The sequence below is a fragment of the Natrix helvetica genome (assembly GCF_964273705.1).
Source record: "Natrix helvetica genome assembly, chromosome: 1".
In the NCBI taxonomy this organism is placed as follows: Eukaryota; Metazoa; Chordata; class Lepidosauria; order Squamata; family Natricidae; genus Natrix; species Natrix helvetica.
In genome coordinates, this window is record NC_138548.1 from 77020925 (window position 1) to 77036772 (window position 15848).

Below are 15848 nucleotides of genomic sequence, written 5' to 3' on the forward strand. Positions count from 1 at the left end.
GGGGGGGGAAGCAAAGCTGCAAGATTAATAATTGCTCTGATTTATGATCAATGGAATATGCACATGTGAGATGAACCTTTGTGTATAATCTGCAATGGGAAGGGTGAGGATGCTTACAAAATAGAAAATAAAACAGATCAAAATTTAGTTGCTCTGATTTTCAATTACTTCAGTTTATCAATTGCTGTGTAAGAGTGAACCAATTTCTTTTTATTTCAGGATCAATATATATATATATATATATATATATATATATATATATATATATATATATATATGTGTGTGTGTGTGTGTGTGTGTGTGTGTGTGTGTGTGTGTGTGATATTTGTACTGATAAATAAATAAAGGGAGACTAGTATAGATCTATTTCGAGCTAATTAGCTCTCATCAGCATTACAACATATATATATGTTGTAATTGTACTGATAAATAAATAAAGGGAGACTAGGATAGATCTATTTCGAGCTAATTAGCTCTCATCAGCTAGCCATACCCTTACTGGGATTAGAACCCGGGCTGTATATATCTTAGGCAGGAGTCTCAACCACTAAGCCACGGGTTCTCTTCCTTATCAGTTGAGCCAGGGAAATAGGTATGTATTTATGTTACAACCCCTGGTATGACTAAATATGGGAGGAAGGTCACTACTCCCTCCCATAAATACACACACACACACACACACACACACACACACACACACACATATATGCTGGTTTTGTTGTATTCGGGTCTTTTCCTGTGTAAGGTTGAGATTGTCATTGCAACGTTTCGGCAGGATCACACCTGCCATCTTCAAGCTGTGGGCTTTTATATATATATCATCCTGAAATAACTATATGTTTAACTAAAGAGAAAAGCATGGAAGGGAACTTTCCAGGACAAATAAAAATGGTGGGAGTTATTTAAAATTATCTTGCTTGGAGCTATTCAAGAAAAAAAGCAGCCCATATTCATAATATCAGCCGTGGTGGCACAGTAATTAGAAAGCAGTATTTCAGGCTAATTCTGCCGACTGCAGCAGTTCGATTCTCACCAGCTCAAGGTTGACTCAGTCTGCCATCCTTCTGAGGTCAGTAAAATGAGGACCCAGTTTGTTGGGAGCAATATGCTGACTCTGTAAACCGCTTAGAGAGGGCTGTAAAGCAGGGTGAAGCGATATATAAGTCTAAGTGCTATCAGTGGCGTAGCGTGGGGGGTGCAGGGGGGGCCGGCCGCACTGGGCACAACATCTGGGGGGGGCGCGGAGGAAAGGAGAGAGGGGAAGCGAGAGGAAGAAAGAAAGGAGGGGAGAGCGAGGCGGGGAGGGGAGGAGGGGGAGAGAGAGGAGGTTGGGGTTGGGGAAGGGAGAGAGAAAGAGTGAAACTGGATTCAGGGAATGTGGCCCCTCCAGAATCCCCTCCCCGCCTTTTCTCTCCCGGCGATAGTCGGGCGCTTGCAGCTGGCGAAGAGAAGCGGCTGGTGGAGCCGAGAAGGGCTGTTACTGCTTTCGCATTTTCACGCTCTCCCAGTTGAAGAGTCTCAGGCGCGCTGTCGGGCTAGACTCTGTCAGGAGTTGCTCGCTGAGAGTCTCTCTCTCTCTCTTCCCCCCCCCCCGTTTTCCCGGCCACGCTCTCCCTTTTTCTTTCCTTCTCTTTCTGTCTATCTCTCCTTCCAGCACACACTTACGCGCAAAAAAACTCGGGCTCCCGCAACTCGGGTTGTAAACGAAGGGGGCTTGCCCTAGCTTTCTCTTGCGGACACACTTTCCATGCCCAAACACTCCAGCGGGGAAGGGAGGGCAGTGAGGTATGTATTTATTTATGTATTTAACGTGTGTGTGTGTGTGTGTGTGTGAGAGAGAGAGACAGAGACAGAGACAGAGACAGAGAGAGAGAGAGAGAGAGTGAGAGTGTACAATATACGTGTGCAGGCCTTCCAGAGAACCGGAGAGCTGCTGAACCAATCGAGGCGAAGAACTTGAGGCGCGGGTTGGAAGGTTAAGCCAAAAAAGACAGCAAAAGGGTGCCTGATGGGTACAATTGAATCCCGCCCCTGGTTGTGCTAAGATGGGACCATCCAGGAATAAATAAAAACAGCCGATTTCGAACCATTCTCCACTTCTGACTGCCCCACCTTAAGGAACAGAAGACGGCAGAAATGTGTTGGGCCAAAATAGTTGATCATGTACTTTCTGTGATGGAGTAGCATGGTAGGAAGGAGGCACCAGATTTTCAATGTTGTTCCATTTCCTTTTCTCCATATGAATAGGAGCTAGGCTAGATGAGCCTTGTCCTTTCCTCAGTATTGTGTAAAAAGCAGGGAAACAAACAGAAGAATAGAGTTATTCTTCAAAGCTGTTTCCTCTTATTTCCTACACACTTCCTCTGGAGCCTGACTTTCCAGCAAGCATCTTACAAAGAGAGGTGTGTCAACAGGTAGAAAATTTGCACATGCCCATATGACTGAAGGCTGCTCCTCCTTTGGTATTCCATTCTGAGAGGAATAAAGGGCAGTGGAATAGGAATTGCTTCTTTTGATCTTCCCTGCACACCAAAATACCAGCATTTTCAATTGATGATTATAAAGAGCAATTACTACATTTCAGATTGTTTATATGCATTTTCACTTTGGTATCTAGTTAGTTCCTTGCTTTCTGGTTGGGCAATACTCAATATGAGCTGGTTAAATCACACTTAGTGCTACAATAGCATTTTACCAAAGCTCAAAAAACCGAACAACTACTAACAGCAAAAAAAAAAGAGTAGGGTTTTTTTTTGCCGTCACTGCTGCTATGTAGTGGTTATATGGTTTTATGAAGCCCAGATATATTATCACTGATTCATCCAGTATTGGATGCTTATTGAAAACCTCTCAGATGGCTGATCATGCTAAAAGATGCCTTATGGATTTCAGGTTAGAAAAAGTCAGTGTATTACTTTTTGTTATTCATTCAATGAGATCCCTACCATGTTTCTTGCTCATAATTTTTCCTCTCTTTCCTCTTCCTCTAGGACTTTACAATAAAAAGTACACTTGCTCAATTCAATCCCTGATGGCAGAATCTCCAAAGCTAGTGTGTTTTGTATAAAATGATACCCCTAACTTTCTTATATAACTTTACTCATTCTTTTACCATTTAGAAAAATTGATCAAGTTTGGACCCCTTTGCTGTTCACAGAAAGAAGATGACATGGCAGAAATGATTGTTTGTGCTGTTTGGGAGGAAAGTTTCACAGGCCCAAATAAAGCCAGGTTGAAATATAAAAAGACAGTATTGTCTTGTGTACGTGTTCTCTCTGGGCAGTTTGTTTCTAATTCATTTTTTTTCTCCTTTACACTATATAAAAAGAATGCAAGTAAGTTAAAAAATACTTCTTTTTTTGGATAATTCATCACTCCCTATTCTTAAAAAATTGTCTTCCAGAAAGAAAGGATGGGTAAGCAACTGCAGACAGGCTGTTCTTTGCTATCTCAACTCTTAATTTCACAAGTGAGCTATAGCTACCCTGTAGGGATAAGCATTACAGAACATGGGCCATAGAACAGTTCAGGCAGCATGGCTGTAAATAAACATGGATTCTAATACTTACAGAAATACTTTATCTGATGTTAGTTGTTACTATTTTTGTACTATTACTACTTTTTTGTATATCAATATTGATTAATCCTGCAAAAGGAGTAATTAGAAGTAACTTAAAAGGGAAAAGTGGCTAGAAACATTAATCTGTATTTTCCAGCGGTGACACTGAAAAATATTAACTACATACAATGGTAATAAATATATCAGGTTTTGTACTTATTTGAAGCATTTTATTACCCATGCTTGAAAAAGTGAATCCCACAATGGTACATAAAAATAAATAAAGCATAATTTGTCAGATGTGCATAACCTATATCCATCTATAGGTCCCAAGGCATTAAAAACCAATTTAAGAAAGATGTCTGCTTGATAAAAAGTTACGTTGGGCCCCAAGATTAGTCTCAATATGCAAAGATGGCCATGCTGTTCCTTTTTTTTTTCATCCTGTTACGGTCATGCAATTTTCTTTGTCTATGTCACCTTCTCAGTATTATATATTCTTTGGTTATTATTTGAAAGTAAATTCTAATTTACATATTGGCTACCAATTAAACACTTAAAAATCCTGTTCACTCATAACTATATTTAAAATATAGGATTATATTTAAATATGCCACAATTTAGATATGGACAGAGACATGTTAGTTCATTCCACAATGTTGGCTTTTAGAAGCCAGTTATCCTTCTAGCAGCGGTCAGCTTTAGATTTGCTTTGCTGGGTGTATAAGTGGAAGCTGCAAGAAAGTTTAACTAACTTTGTTCTCACATTAAGAATCTTTCTTACTATCACTGTTTCTACAGCGAGTTGTGAAAGAAGTTTCTCAAAACTTAAACTAATTAAAACATATCAGAGATCTACAATGAGCCAAGAAAGACTGAGTAATCTAGCAATACTGTCCATTGAGAGAGACTTTAATGTAGATTTCAATTCCGTTGTTGAAAAATTTGCGCTAATTAAAAGCAGGCGAATTTAAATTAATCTGTATATACAGATTGATATCTTGCACTTCTATTAAAGAATTACAATTAGAAGTACAGGATTGAGGAAGTTGGCTCCATCTAGCCCAGTCTTGGATCATCTCCAGGGTATGGTTCCATTTTGATGTTTAGTTTTTGTTCTTGATATTTTTTGTCGTTTACGATGGTTGTGAGACGACATATAATAGCATGGCCCATGCTAGGTTACTACATTTGTAGATTTGTATTCATAGACCTGCTGAAAATGTGGAGAATGTGTAATGCATGTTCACACTCAATAAAGTGTTTGAAAATAAACTTGTATTTTGATGCATTTTACTTTAATTACATCAGTATTTTCATAACAAACAATACATGTGCTTAGGGGTAAGGGTTTCTTTAACTAATCTAGTGGAAGAGACTCGAGTGCTAAAATCCACGGGTTAGGGGGCGCAAATTACTTGCCTTGCCCCGGGTCCTGACAACCCACGCTACGCCACTGAGTGTTATTGCTATGATTTTCTATAAAATGCAACTGAGTGAGTTGCATTTTCTTTCTTCTAATCCAGGGCTGTCAAACTCCTGGTCTGTGGATTGGATACGTCACGTGCTGGCCACGCCAGTTTAAGCGAAGGAGTGAAAAGTCCTGAGACGTCATGTGACACCACCATAATGACATGAGTTGTGACACCACGGTTCTAATCCTAGTCAAACTGAACTATTAAACAGGGATTCTATAGAAAATCAAATGCAACATTGGGGTTGAGATGCTGCTTTCCAGCACTAGGATTGTGCACACTATTGCATTTTCTTTCATTCCAAAAATGAAAACTGGTTCTCAAACCCTGATGGAGCTTTTGAAAAAAAAATCGGTGAACTATAGCAGATGTGCTAACGTTTTAAGTTAGACTGCTCTGTGTGTGAGGTCCAACATCTTTGGAATTATATGTACCTTCTCTCTATTCCACCCCAAGCATTTTAAATAACTTTATTATCTAGGTAATAAATTTTGAAGTGAGGGGTCCTTGATGCTCTCTGAGCTTGGTTGTTTTCTTTCAGACAATTCATTACCCCAAATAGGTAAAATCATTCGTTTGGTTTTCAATAAATTTAATATGTTTCAGAAAAATCTATCTTTGTGGAGTGCAGCATGAATTCGGTAGTCCTGTTCATGTGTGTATTCAGGTATTAGCAGAGACTTTTGTAATATAGTGGCCTCCAAATATTTCAGACCATAGCAATTATATTTTACAGTCATCAACTGTAACAGTAATGTGTGTGCAAATTATATAGTCCAATGCATTTAGAAAACATTTGATTGGTGAAATCTATGTTAGCATGAAGAGACTTAATTTTTTATGACATGATTTTCTTCTATAGTTTTTTCCTCTAGGCACAGCTCCCTTCATTAAATAAATAGTTGAAGCTAATTTGTAAAAAGCCCTATAAGTAAATCAGGGGTGGGTTCCTGCCAGTTCTAACCTCTTCTATAGAAGAGGTTCCACAAATCTACCGTGCCGTTTAGAACAGGTTCCAGCTCCCTCCCCCCGCCCGTCCACAGCACGCTTGCCCTGACAGCCGCTCATTGATTGGCTGGCTCACCAATCGCTCCGCCTGCCTCTAAGAGTCCTATCTAAACCTTAAAGTCTTAAAGCTGTCAAGTTTGAACATCTCTGAGGTTTTTTTTTTCTAAAGGGTTAGGGGTACAAGGGTCTTGTAACTTGACAGCTTTAAGACTTGCACACTTCAATGCCAGAGTTCCTGAGGCAACATTTTGGTTGCTAAGCAAGAGCATTGTTAAGTGAATTTCACCACATTTTACAAGTTGGCCACGCCCACCCAGTCACATGACTGCCAAGCCACTCCCACAAAACAGGCCACACCTACAGAAGAGGTTCTAAAAAAATTTGAAACCCACCACTGGTAAATAAGCACTATAATGTTTCTCCTTTGAGAACTCGATAAGAACGTGAACACATTCTCATGAAAATTGATGGCTTGCCAACCTTCCACTTCATTGTAGGGAGGACGTATTTGCATCAAACTTTAAGAAGGGCTAGAGATAATGCATCCATTTTCCTGATAACATTGGACTTGGGAATTCACCTGGGCAGAAGTTATCAATGATTCATGGTTTTAAACTTTTCTTCTTTTAATTGCCAGTATATACCCTAAATCTATAGATGGCTTATTTAATCATCTACCCCTCCCCTGACAGACAATACTTAAGATTTTTATATCTAAATACAGAAATGGGGAACATTCTATATTTTTGGAGGGAGAAATTTTAACAGAATAACAGAGTTGGAGGTCTTCTAGTCCAACTAGAAGACCTTCCTGTTGAAGCAGGAAACCCTATACCAGTGATGCGCACCGAGTGTCCAAACTGGAACATGTGTGTATGTATGTATGTGTGCGCGCACGCATGTGCTGGATCACCAGAAACCTGAAGATTAGTTGGGTGGTGCACATGTGCATTGTGGAAACCAGAAGAGCAGCTGGCGATGGCGCGCATGCCCAGAGAGAGGGCTTTGCGTGCCACCTCTGGCACACGTGCCATCACGGCCCTATACCATTTCAGACAAACGGTTGTCCAGTCTCTTCTTAAAAACCTCCAGGGTTGGAGTACCCATAACTTCTAGAGGCAAGTTGTTCCATTGATTAATTCTTCTAATTGTCCGGAAATTTTCCTTAGTTCTAGGTTGGTTCTCTCCTTGATTAGTTTCCATCCATTGCTTCTTGTCCTGCCTTCAGGTGCTCGTAGAGAATAGGTTGACCTTCTCTTCCTTGTGGCAGTCCCCCAAATATTGGAATACTACTATAGTGTCATCGCTAATCCTTCTTTTCATTAAACTAGACATACCCAATTCCTGCAATCATTCTCTATATGTTTTAGCCTCCAGTCCCCTAATCATCTTTGTTGTTCTTCTCTACACTCTTTCTAGAGTCTCAACATCTTTTTTACATCGTGGCAAGCACAACTGGATGCAATATTCCAAGTGTGGTCTTATCAAGACATTATAAAGTGGTATTAACACTTGATACAATCTTGACTCTATTAATGTAGCCTAGGACTGTGTTAGCTTTTTTTAGCAGCTGCAGCAGCTGCTGGCTCACATTCAAGTGATCATCATTCACTAGGACTCCAAGATCTACCATAGCTTCTTTAGTATGTGAAGAACCATGGGGAAAGTAGTTCCCCCAAATATAATGGCATCTTGGTAGTAGCATACAATAAATAAAATAGGGTATTTTATTTTAAAATGTAAACATACACAAACTAAGAGTAGGAAAACTTTGAAAAATAATGTTTCTCCTCTAGCTTTTAAGTTCAAATTGCCATGAATCATGTGTCTGATAAGAAAATAAGTTTTCATAGTAATGGAATAGAAAGTGTGCATAGACCCATAATTTTGGATATGGTGGCAGCTCTTTAAAAGTTCATAACATTATGAATTATATTCTATGAAATTTAAGAAATGACTTACTAAATGGAAACATCTCATTTAGAACTCAGATACTTTTAGTATGGTAACACCATGGAGACTGCTTAGCTTTCCGATTGTGTACCAAAACAACAATCCATCATCTAGTTCACACTTTATGGCAACCAAAAGTAATGATGTAAGAATTCAAGGGAATTGTTCCAACTTCATTGACTTATACAACAAATGTTAAGAGCTGGACTGAGACTGTGCAGTTAGTTGAGGAATTAGATATACTAGTACCAGTGACAAGCTCCCCAAACTTAACGTTTTAGAAGTCTTACACTTCCCAAGAAGCTAGACTGGCTTGATATATTTGGCCTCTTATACTCTTAGGATCTATTTATCGTATATAAGGATCAGGAACCCAATACTAATACCACAAAAGTGAAGTTTAACAAATCAGGAAATTGAATTCACTCTCTCACCACAAAATTCCTAGCCCCATAATGCTAGACGTACCATACCTGGATTTTCTAAGTGAATCATTCTAGAGAAAGAGATTGTTTTATGTAATGTAGATGTTTATATAGCAGGATATTTACAGAATACAGAATAACAAAGTTGGAAGGGACCTTGGAGGTCTTCTCACCCAACCCCTGCTCAGACAGGAAACCTTATATGATTTCAGACAAATAGTTGTCCAATCTCTTTTTAAAAACTTCCCTTGTTGGAGCAATCACAACTTTGGGAAGCAAGCTGTTCCACTGATTAATTGTTCTAACTTTCAGTAGATTTCTCCTTAATTCTAGGTTGCTTTCTCATTTTTTTTCTTTTAGAGCTGAAAACAGCCTAGATAAATGTTCAAGTGCATCTTATCCCAGCACAACCTCCATGATCAAATGGAGTCTTAAACACGGATCTTCCCAACAACCAACACGTTTATTCACACACATATTCACACATTACACAAACACAGGTTCTGATGCAGAAGCAGACTCGTACTCCCAGCTGCAATTTCCCAAAACTACGTCTTATGTTCTAGTAATAGCAGCACCAGTAAGAATAGCAACAAGAGCAACAAAGATGATTAGGGGACTGGAGACTAAAACATATGAAGAACGGTTGCAGGAACTGGGTATGTTTAGCTTAAGAGAAAGAAGGACTAGGGGAGACATGATAGCATTATTCCAATATCTCAGAGGTTGCCACAAAGAAGAGGGAGTCAAACTATTCTCCAAAGCACCTGAGGGTAGAACAAGAAGCAATGGGTGGAAACTAATCAAGGAGAGAAGCAACTTAGAACTGAGGAGAAATTTCCTGACAGTGAGAACAATTAATCAGTGGAACAGCTTGCCTCCAGAAGTTGTGAATGCCCCAACACTGGAAGTCTTTAAGAAGATGTTGGATAGCTATTTGTCTGAAACGGTATAGGGTTTCCTGCCTAGGCAGGGGGTTGGACTAGAAGACCTCCAAGGTCCCTTCCAACTCTACTATTGTATTGTATTGTATTGTATAATAGCAATGGAAACTGGAACATGGTCTGAGGCAGCAGTGGGATTCCCCTACCTCCCCTACTGGTTCGCAAATGTGAGTGAGTGCGCACTGCATCTGAACATGCGCAATGCTTGCGCATTACATCTGGGTGGGTGAGCGGAGCCTCCCACTGCTGCAGCTAACCAGTTCACCCAAACCGGAGAGAACTGGCTGAATACCACTTTGGTCTGGGGTCAGAAAAGGAGGTCTGGCTTTTATGTTGAGGCCAGGAAGAAAAGAAGAGAGTTTGATCCTAGATTGTGGAAGTCTAAATATAAAATTGGGAAAGGGGATTGAATTCTGGGCCAGGGAAAGAAAGAAAGGATTGAACTCTGGGCCAGGGAGCAGGAAGAGAGATGGATTCTTGAATGTGGAAGTCTGAATATTAAGTTGTGGGGGGCAGAAATGAAAGAAAAAGATTGAATCCTGATCTGAGAAGAATGATGTAAAAGCAAACACGTGGGCAGCAATATGGACATGGTTAGGGACCAATATGATGAGCAGTCTTGGAAATTTTCACTTATTTTAGATTCCTGGTTAGGCAAGTCATTCATAATACCAATAGCAATAGCACTTAGACTTATATATCACTTCACAGTGCTTTACGCTCTCTAAGAAGTTTAGAGTCAGCATATTGCCCCTAACAATCTGGGTCCTCGTTTTATTGACCTCAGAAGGATGGAGGGCTGAGTGAACATTGAGCTGGTGAGAACTGAAGGGCTGAACTGTTGTAAACCACCCAGAGTTGCCTTGCAGCAAGATGGGTGGCAAACAAATATAATAAGTAACAATAATAATCTAAAAACTATTATGCAAATGTCAGACCAAACATCTATACATTATATAGACCAGCGATGGCGAACCTTTTTTGGCTCACGTGCCATAAGGGAGGGGGGAAACCAGGGGGCTCGTGCACGGGTGTGCCACACCCATAATGCAATGTGCAAACCCCGTGCACATGCGTGCATGAGAGGCGCTCCCCCCCTTTTTGCATGCTTTTTCTGCCCTCCCCAGGTTCCAAGACTTTATAAAACAGCCTCCCTTGCTCCCTCTCCCCCCCGGAGCCTTCAGGGACCTGAAGGACTAAAAATGACCCTACAAGTAAACCAGAAGTGGCTTCCTGAAGCCTCTGGAGGGCCTCCGGGGGGGGGGGGGGAAGGCTCTTTTCGCACTCCCCAGGCTCCTATAAAGCCTCTGGAGCCTGAGGAGGGCAAAAAATGGCTTTTAAAAAAACCTGATCAGCTGACAGGGCAACACCTTGTGTGCCCGGACAAATGGCTCTGCCTGCCACCTGTGGCACGCGTACCATAGGTTTGCCATCCCGGGTATAGACCAAACCAATCAACAAATGAATGCACCAAGGCATGCAGGGTAAATATGATATGTTCAAGGACTACTATACTGTACTGTACAGTACTGTAGGCAAATGTTTTAGTTTGGGAACTAAAATCTAAGTGGTTGCCACATATAGTTCTTATTCTCTGTGGTTCTATTACCTACATTTTGGCTCTTTGTGCTTGCCTTACAAAAAGGCATGCTGTCTGCATTTGTATAAAAGTTTCCATGCATCTGTGTTTTTTGGCTTTTTGTTCCTTTACAGATGTGCAAAATGATACATGGACTTTTGCCCATGTATAAAGTACATTTTTTCAAGATCTTGTAATTTATGGTTTTATTTTTCCATAGTTGCATGGCTGGTATGGTATGCCTGTAAACTATTAAGGCTCTCTGTGCCACATCAACCCAAGCACACACACACACACATTCCCTTATCTGTGACTTGTGGGAGCCCTTGGAGCTGATAGAAACAAAGGGGTGGGTGTTGGGTAATAAATACAGAGGACTATATACTTACTGCTGAAAAGTGCAGACACCTTTGAAAGTTTAGCTTTTGCTTGGAAGGAACTACTTGGCTGCTAAATTTAACTTTTTTGTTAAGCCTCATGTGAGGCTCCTTCTTCTTTCTTTATCCAGTGACCTTGTGCCCTTGCCTCATCTTCATCCTCTTGTTCTTCTCCGCTGAACAAGGTTGGAAGGGAAAGTGCAGGCACATTTGAATATACCTGTATGAGAAAGCTGTTTGTGTAAAAGAAAGTACTTGACATAAGCAGATGAGGGATTAGTTTCTCGAAGTTTCTTTCTCAACTACATTAGTAGTTATTAATTTAATTCTCATTTTTGTCCAGGTGGTGCCCCTTGTGGATGTGTTTTCAATGCTCAAACATGTGACACATAAACACATCTATTGTAAATGGAGATATCTTCAAAACAAGTTTTAAACTAGTGAGAAGATTCAATAGCTGCACAGTATATGCTAATTGTTTGTTTTCTTGAATGAATGATACATTTCCGACTTTCTTTCAAAAGGCCATCTTAAATTCCAGGTCATTTTCCTTTTGGATAAATAGCATTTTCCCTCACCACATGTTTTTTTTTAATATGTGCACAACTATATTTTACAAATTCAAATACAAGACCCATTTTTTCTGGCCTAATGTAAGTAGGGACAACAACAACAAAAAGTCAGGACTTATAAGCTACTGGAGTAAAATAACTTTTCTTTTTCCTCAAAAGTGAATGGAAAGCAGAGATCGGATGATGAGTTCCATAAAACCAAAATGTTTTTCTATCCTGATTTCTTAAAATGCAGTAAGAGAGGCTGAGTGACAAGTAACCTATCCAAGAAATTATCCGTAAAAATTTATACTCTAATTCATTACCCACCCGTACAACTCCCCAATCAAATTTTCTTCAAAACTACATTCCAAAATATTGACCTTCCTGTCCACTCTTGTTTCCTTTTTTATTTTACTTTGTTTTCCTGCCAAGCAGTTCAAATCTTTTCTCTCACTTTCAAAGGAAGCATGAGCATCTGCAGAGGGAATGGGGAAGTGGTGTCACAATGGTCATTTTCCAAATGGTGTAAATTACATAATTCAAGAGTCCTACAGTAGAAGTCTCCTGCTATTAAACCAGGGCCCAGATTAACCTTGTTTGTACATTGTTTGATTTGGACTCGCACATTATTTGAAAACAACCATGCTATTTTTTAAGCTATGCTGTGGGATATAATTGATTGTAAATGTAGATTCCTTGAATATACCATGACTACTGACAGGAAGGCCTGGAGGAACGTTGTCCATGGGGTCATGATGGGTTGGACATAACTTCGCAAGTAACAACAACTGGTGACTACATGTCATGAACTTTTTTGAGCAATAATATGAAAATTGGTTGGTACTGGTTTCTTCCAGAATGTTTTCCATTTTTCTTTCTAATCTAAAGCCCTGGGTTTCTTGGCAATTTCCCATCCAAGTGCTAACATGTTGGGATGTTTGCTTGTTTTTAAATCAGCTAACATCAACTCAGGTGGTGTTATCTGAACTGCGCAGATAACCTATGCTGTTCCAAATGGCTTTCATAAATACACATCTCCATCTTGTTGCACATCTTAAACTCCTCAGGAATGCTAAGATGAGAAATAACTATTGTTTATTTTGTTTTTAGTATTGTCCTCTGAGAATATAATTTTCACTCTGGGGGAGGAGGGAACAACTTGAGTCCCAAAGTTTGAAACAAAATGAATATTTATTGTGGGAGAAGAATATCACAAAGTTGGAATCAAATTGAAAACACACATTCCCTATCTAGTTAATATATGTATAATATTCTCCCCAGCTCTCAGGGTGAATGCTCAGAGCTAATTTAGAGCAACTGGCACCAAAGAAGGCACCATGAAATTTAAAACCACTGCGCTGGTACTTCTCTTTCACACGAGGAGGAAACAAAAGCTGCAAAGTCAAAGAATGGATCACTTCCAAGCACTTCAGGAAGGCAGAATTGTCAAAAGATCTCATCCCAGCCCTGTTTTGTTTCTGGTGGGATCACAGTAAATACAGATGGCAGGCTGCATAGGGGAGAGAAGAGAGATAATTTGGGGGCCCACGGAGCACATGGTTTCAGGCCTGCTTTTCATTAGTCCTACTTCATAGCCACCCATCTCCTGCAAATGTCATCACACCCTGGCAAAGCATCTGTGGCATGTTAATCTTTTCATTTAATGGAAAAGCTGTTGTGATCTTTCTTCCATTTTTCCTCTTAAAGGGCAGGCAGCAATAATAGTAACTGCAGCTCCATTCCACTTAACTGCTCTCTCCTCCCTAGAATTTTTTTTTCAAATCTAGTTCTAGAGACATTCCCATGGATGGTGTGTGTGTGTTCATGCACATACAATCTGGTTAATAAATACCAACTGCAGAAGGAAAATCTGTTAAATTTACTATGTAAAATGAAAGTGACTGGTTACTGGAATGGGAGATGAGGCAATATGGAGTCCGTTTCCCGCTAAATGTCTCAGTTGAGATACTGCCACAAAGGCTAACAAGCAATCAAGAAGCTTCATTCAGGATACTTCATGGACAAATGCTGAATTCTTTCTGAAAACTGTGTTAGTTCATGGTAATCAGTAGAGCTTGTCCCTTTCCGTGCATGTATGATAGCATAATACATACAAGATGCAAAAGATGGCTCACTTGTGAGTTGGGATGTCTGTCAAGTGGGAATGCATGTTTGTCTGATGTGTACAGGGGCAAAACGGATTCACTCCCTTCCTCAATACTTACTGAAAGTGACTTCATTGCAGTGATTCATAACTCTTTTATTATGAATGGATGTTTGTTGTTTTCAGTTACTGACTCAGATTGAACATTCTGCAAAACAGTAATCTGAACTCTGAAGAACTTATTTCCCAGCTGTGGCTCATACACACAGATCATTATGTTCCTTTTAAAGAGATCCCATCTACCACAAGATGGCTGCTTTGACCTCAGAGTTGCTCAGAGGTAGGTTCCTCTGCCCTGTATCTACAGGGTCACAGACACACAGAAACATCCATCCATCCATCCCAGAGCTCCTGATCAAGAGGTAGAACTCTATGTGATAAAATGAACTTTTTTCCTCCTCTTAGTCTTTCATGGAACTCCATCTACTTGAAAAATCCTGTTTTAACCCATCATGTGGGTAGTAGCTCCCCTCATAGTAGCCCTATTCCTTTTGTGAATTGCAACAATAAATTAAAGGAAGAGGAAAAATGCATTTTGTGGCTTTTGTGGGTGATTTGGGGCAGGCTGATGGAGACAATGAAGATATTTCCTTGGGTTTTTCTGACTCTGTCACTGCAAAAATGGTTGTGTTTATTCAGGGAGCATCTAGGTGGGCATTCTGAACTCTGTGCAAATTGAGGCCAACAAAACAAGAGCAGCTATTTGCAACTCTTTTCTTTATTCTCAATACAAATGTAAAACTAAATTCCTGCAAATTTACGGTAAAGCCTGTTGTGTGTGGGTTTTTTTTGGCTGGCACCCATCTCACATTGGTTTAATTTTAAAAAAAACAAAGACATACATGTTATCATTTGAAAAATAAAAAAAAAGTAACTGGTATAAGAAACAGGAAGCAATAGTTTTAAAAACAATGGGCAAAGAAATGCGAAGGACACCTCCCAGGACAGCTTTACACAAGTTCAAGACAAACTGTGGGTTGTGTAACTGTACAACAAGGTTTTTCCCCCTTTTGATTTATTTGAAACTGGAACAAAGCTACAGTTTTCTTTGCAATGCTTTAACTCTGTAGTCCTTGTTAGTCTTCCTGGCCAGAATTTTTATTCTCTCCCTCCTGCCACCTCCTGGCTTCTAGATTCAAAGCACCTTCAGACCTTCAATACCCTGATTCTATTCACTTGCCAGTTTCCCTATCACACAACCTTCCAGTGTTGACTATATTCCTCATAATATATTTTCACCCATCCTTTAATTGGGCCGAAAGTACAAGAAGTTGTGAACTTACAAATGTTGCTTAGTGCATTTATAGCCATTTGCAGAAATGCGCAGTCACGTGACTATGATTTATGACGTTTTTGCTGAAACCAGTGTTTAGTTCTGACGTCAATTCATATATTGAAAGACCTCCAACATAATTATGTTTTAATAACTTATGGAAAGCCAAGTATATGGAGCGCTGATTAAATTTCTGGATGGAAGTTATTCCAAAATGTAGATGCCTCAATAGAGTGCCTCACACCCATCTCTCCTTACAATAGTGGGGAACCCACAACCAAATTCTTCTAGGACATTTGTGATGAGCAGGGCATAACTGGTTCAAAGAAGAGGTCTTACAAATACTCCAGCAGGTACCAAGCCAAGTAGGGATTTACATGTCATACTGAGCAGTTTTATTATTAACACTGCTGCCGTAAGCACCATTTTTAGTGCTTCAACACATGCCATCTCTTCTCGGCCCTCTTTTTTGTGCTGCTTATCATCAAAATGAGGCAGAAACTTAATATCATGGTCAATAAATGAATACCATAGACC

The 15848-nt window shown here is 39.8% G+C and overlaps 1 protein-coding gene across 4 annotated transcripts in view; it reads right to left on the reverse strand.

Annotated features, from left to right (window-relative positions):
* RAD51B (RAD51 paralog B) overlaps window positions 1–15848 on the reverse strand; it is a 363878-nt gene that overhangs the window by 103128 nt on the left and 244902 nt on the right. The window contains exon 11 of one of the 4 annotated variants that reach the window (XM_081937738.1): window positions 13347–13384. The exons of the other annotated variants lie outside the window; for them this stretch is intronic. Within the exon in view, the coding sequence (XP_081793864.1) occupies window positions 13362–13384 (23 nt within the window). The 3' untranslated portion in view covers window positions 13347–13361. Of the gene's footprint in view, window positions 1–13346; window positions 13385–15848 lie in introns of those variants that run through there. 4 annotated transcript variants of the gene reach the window in all.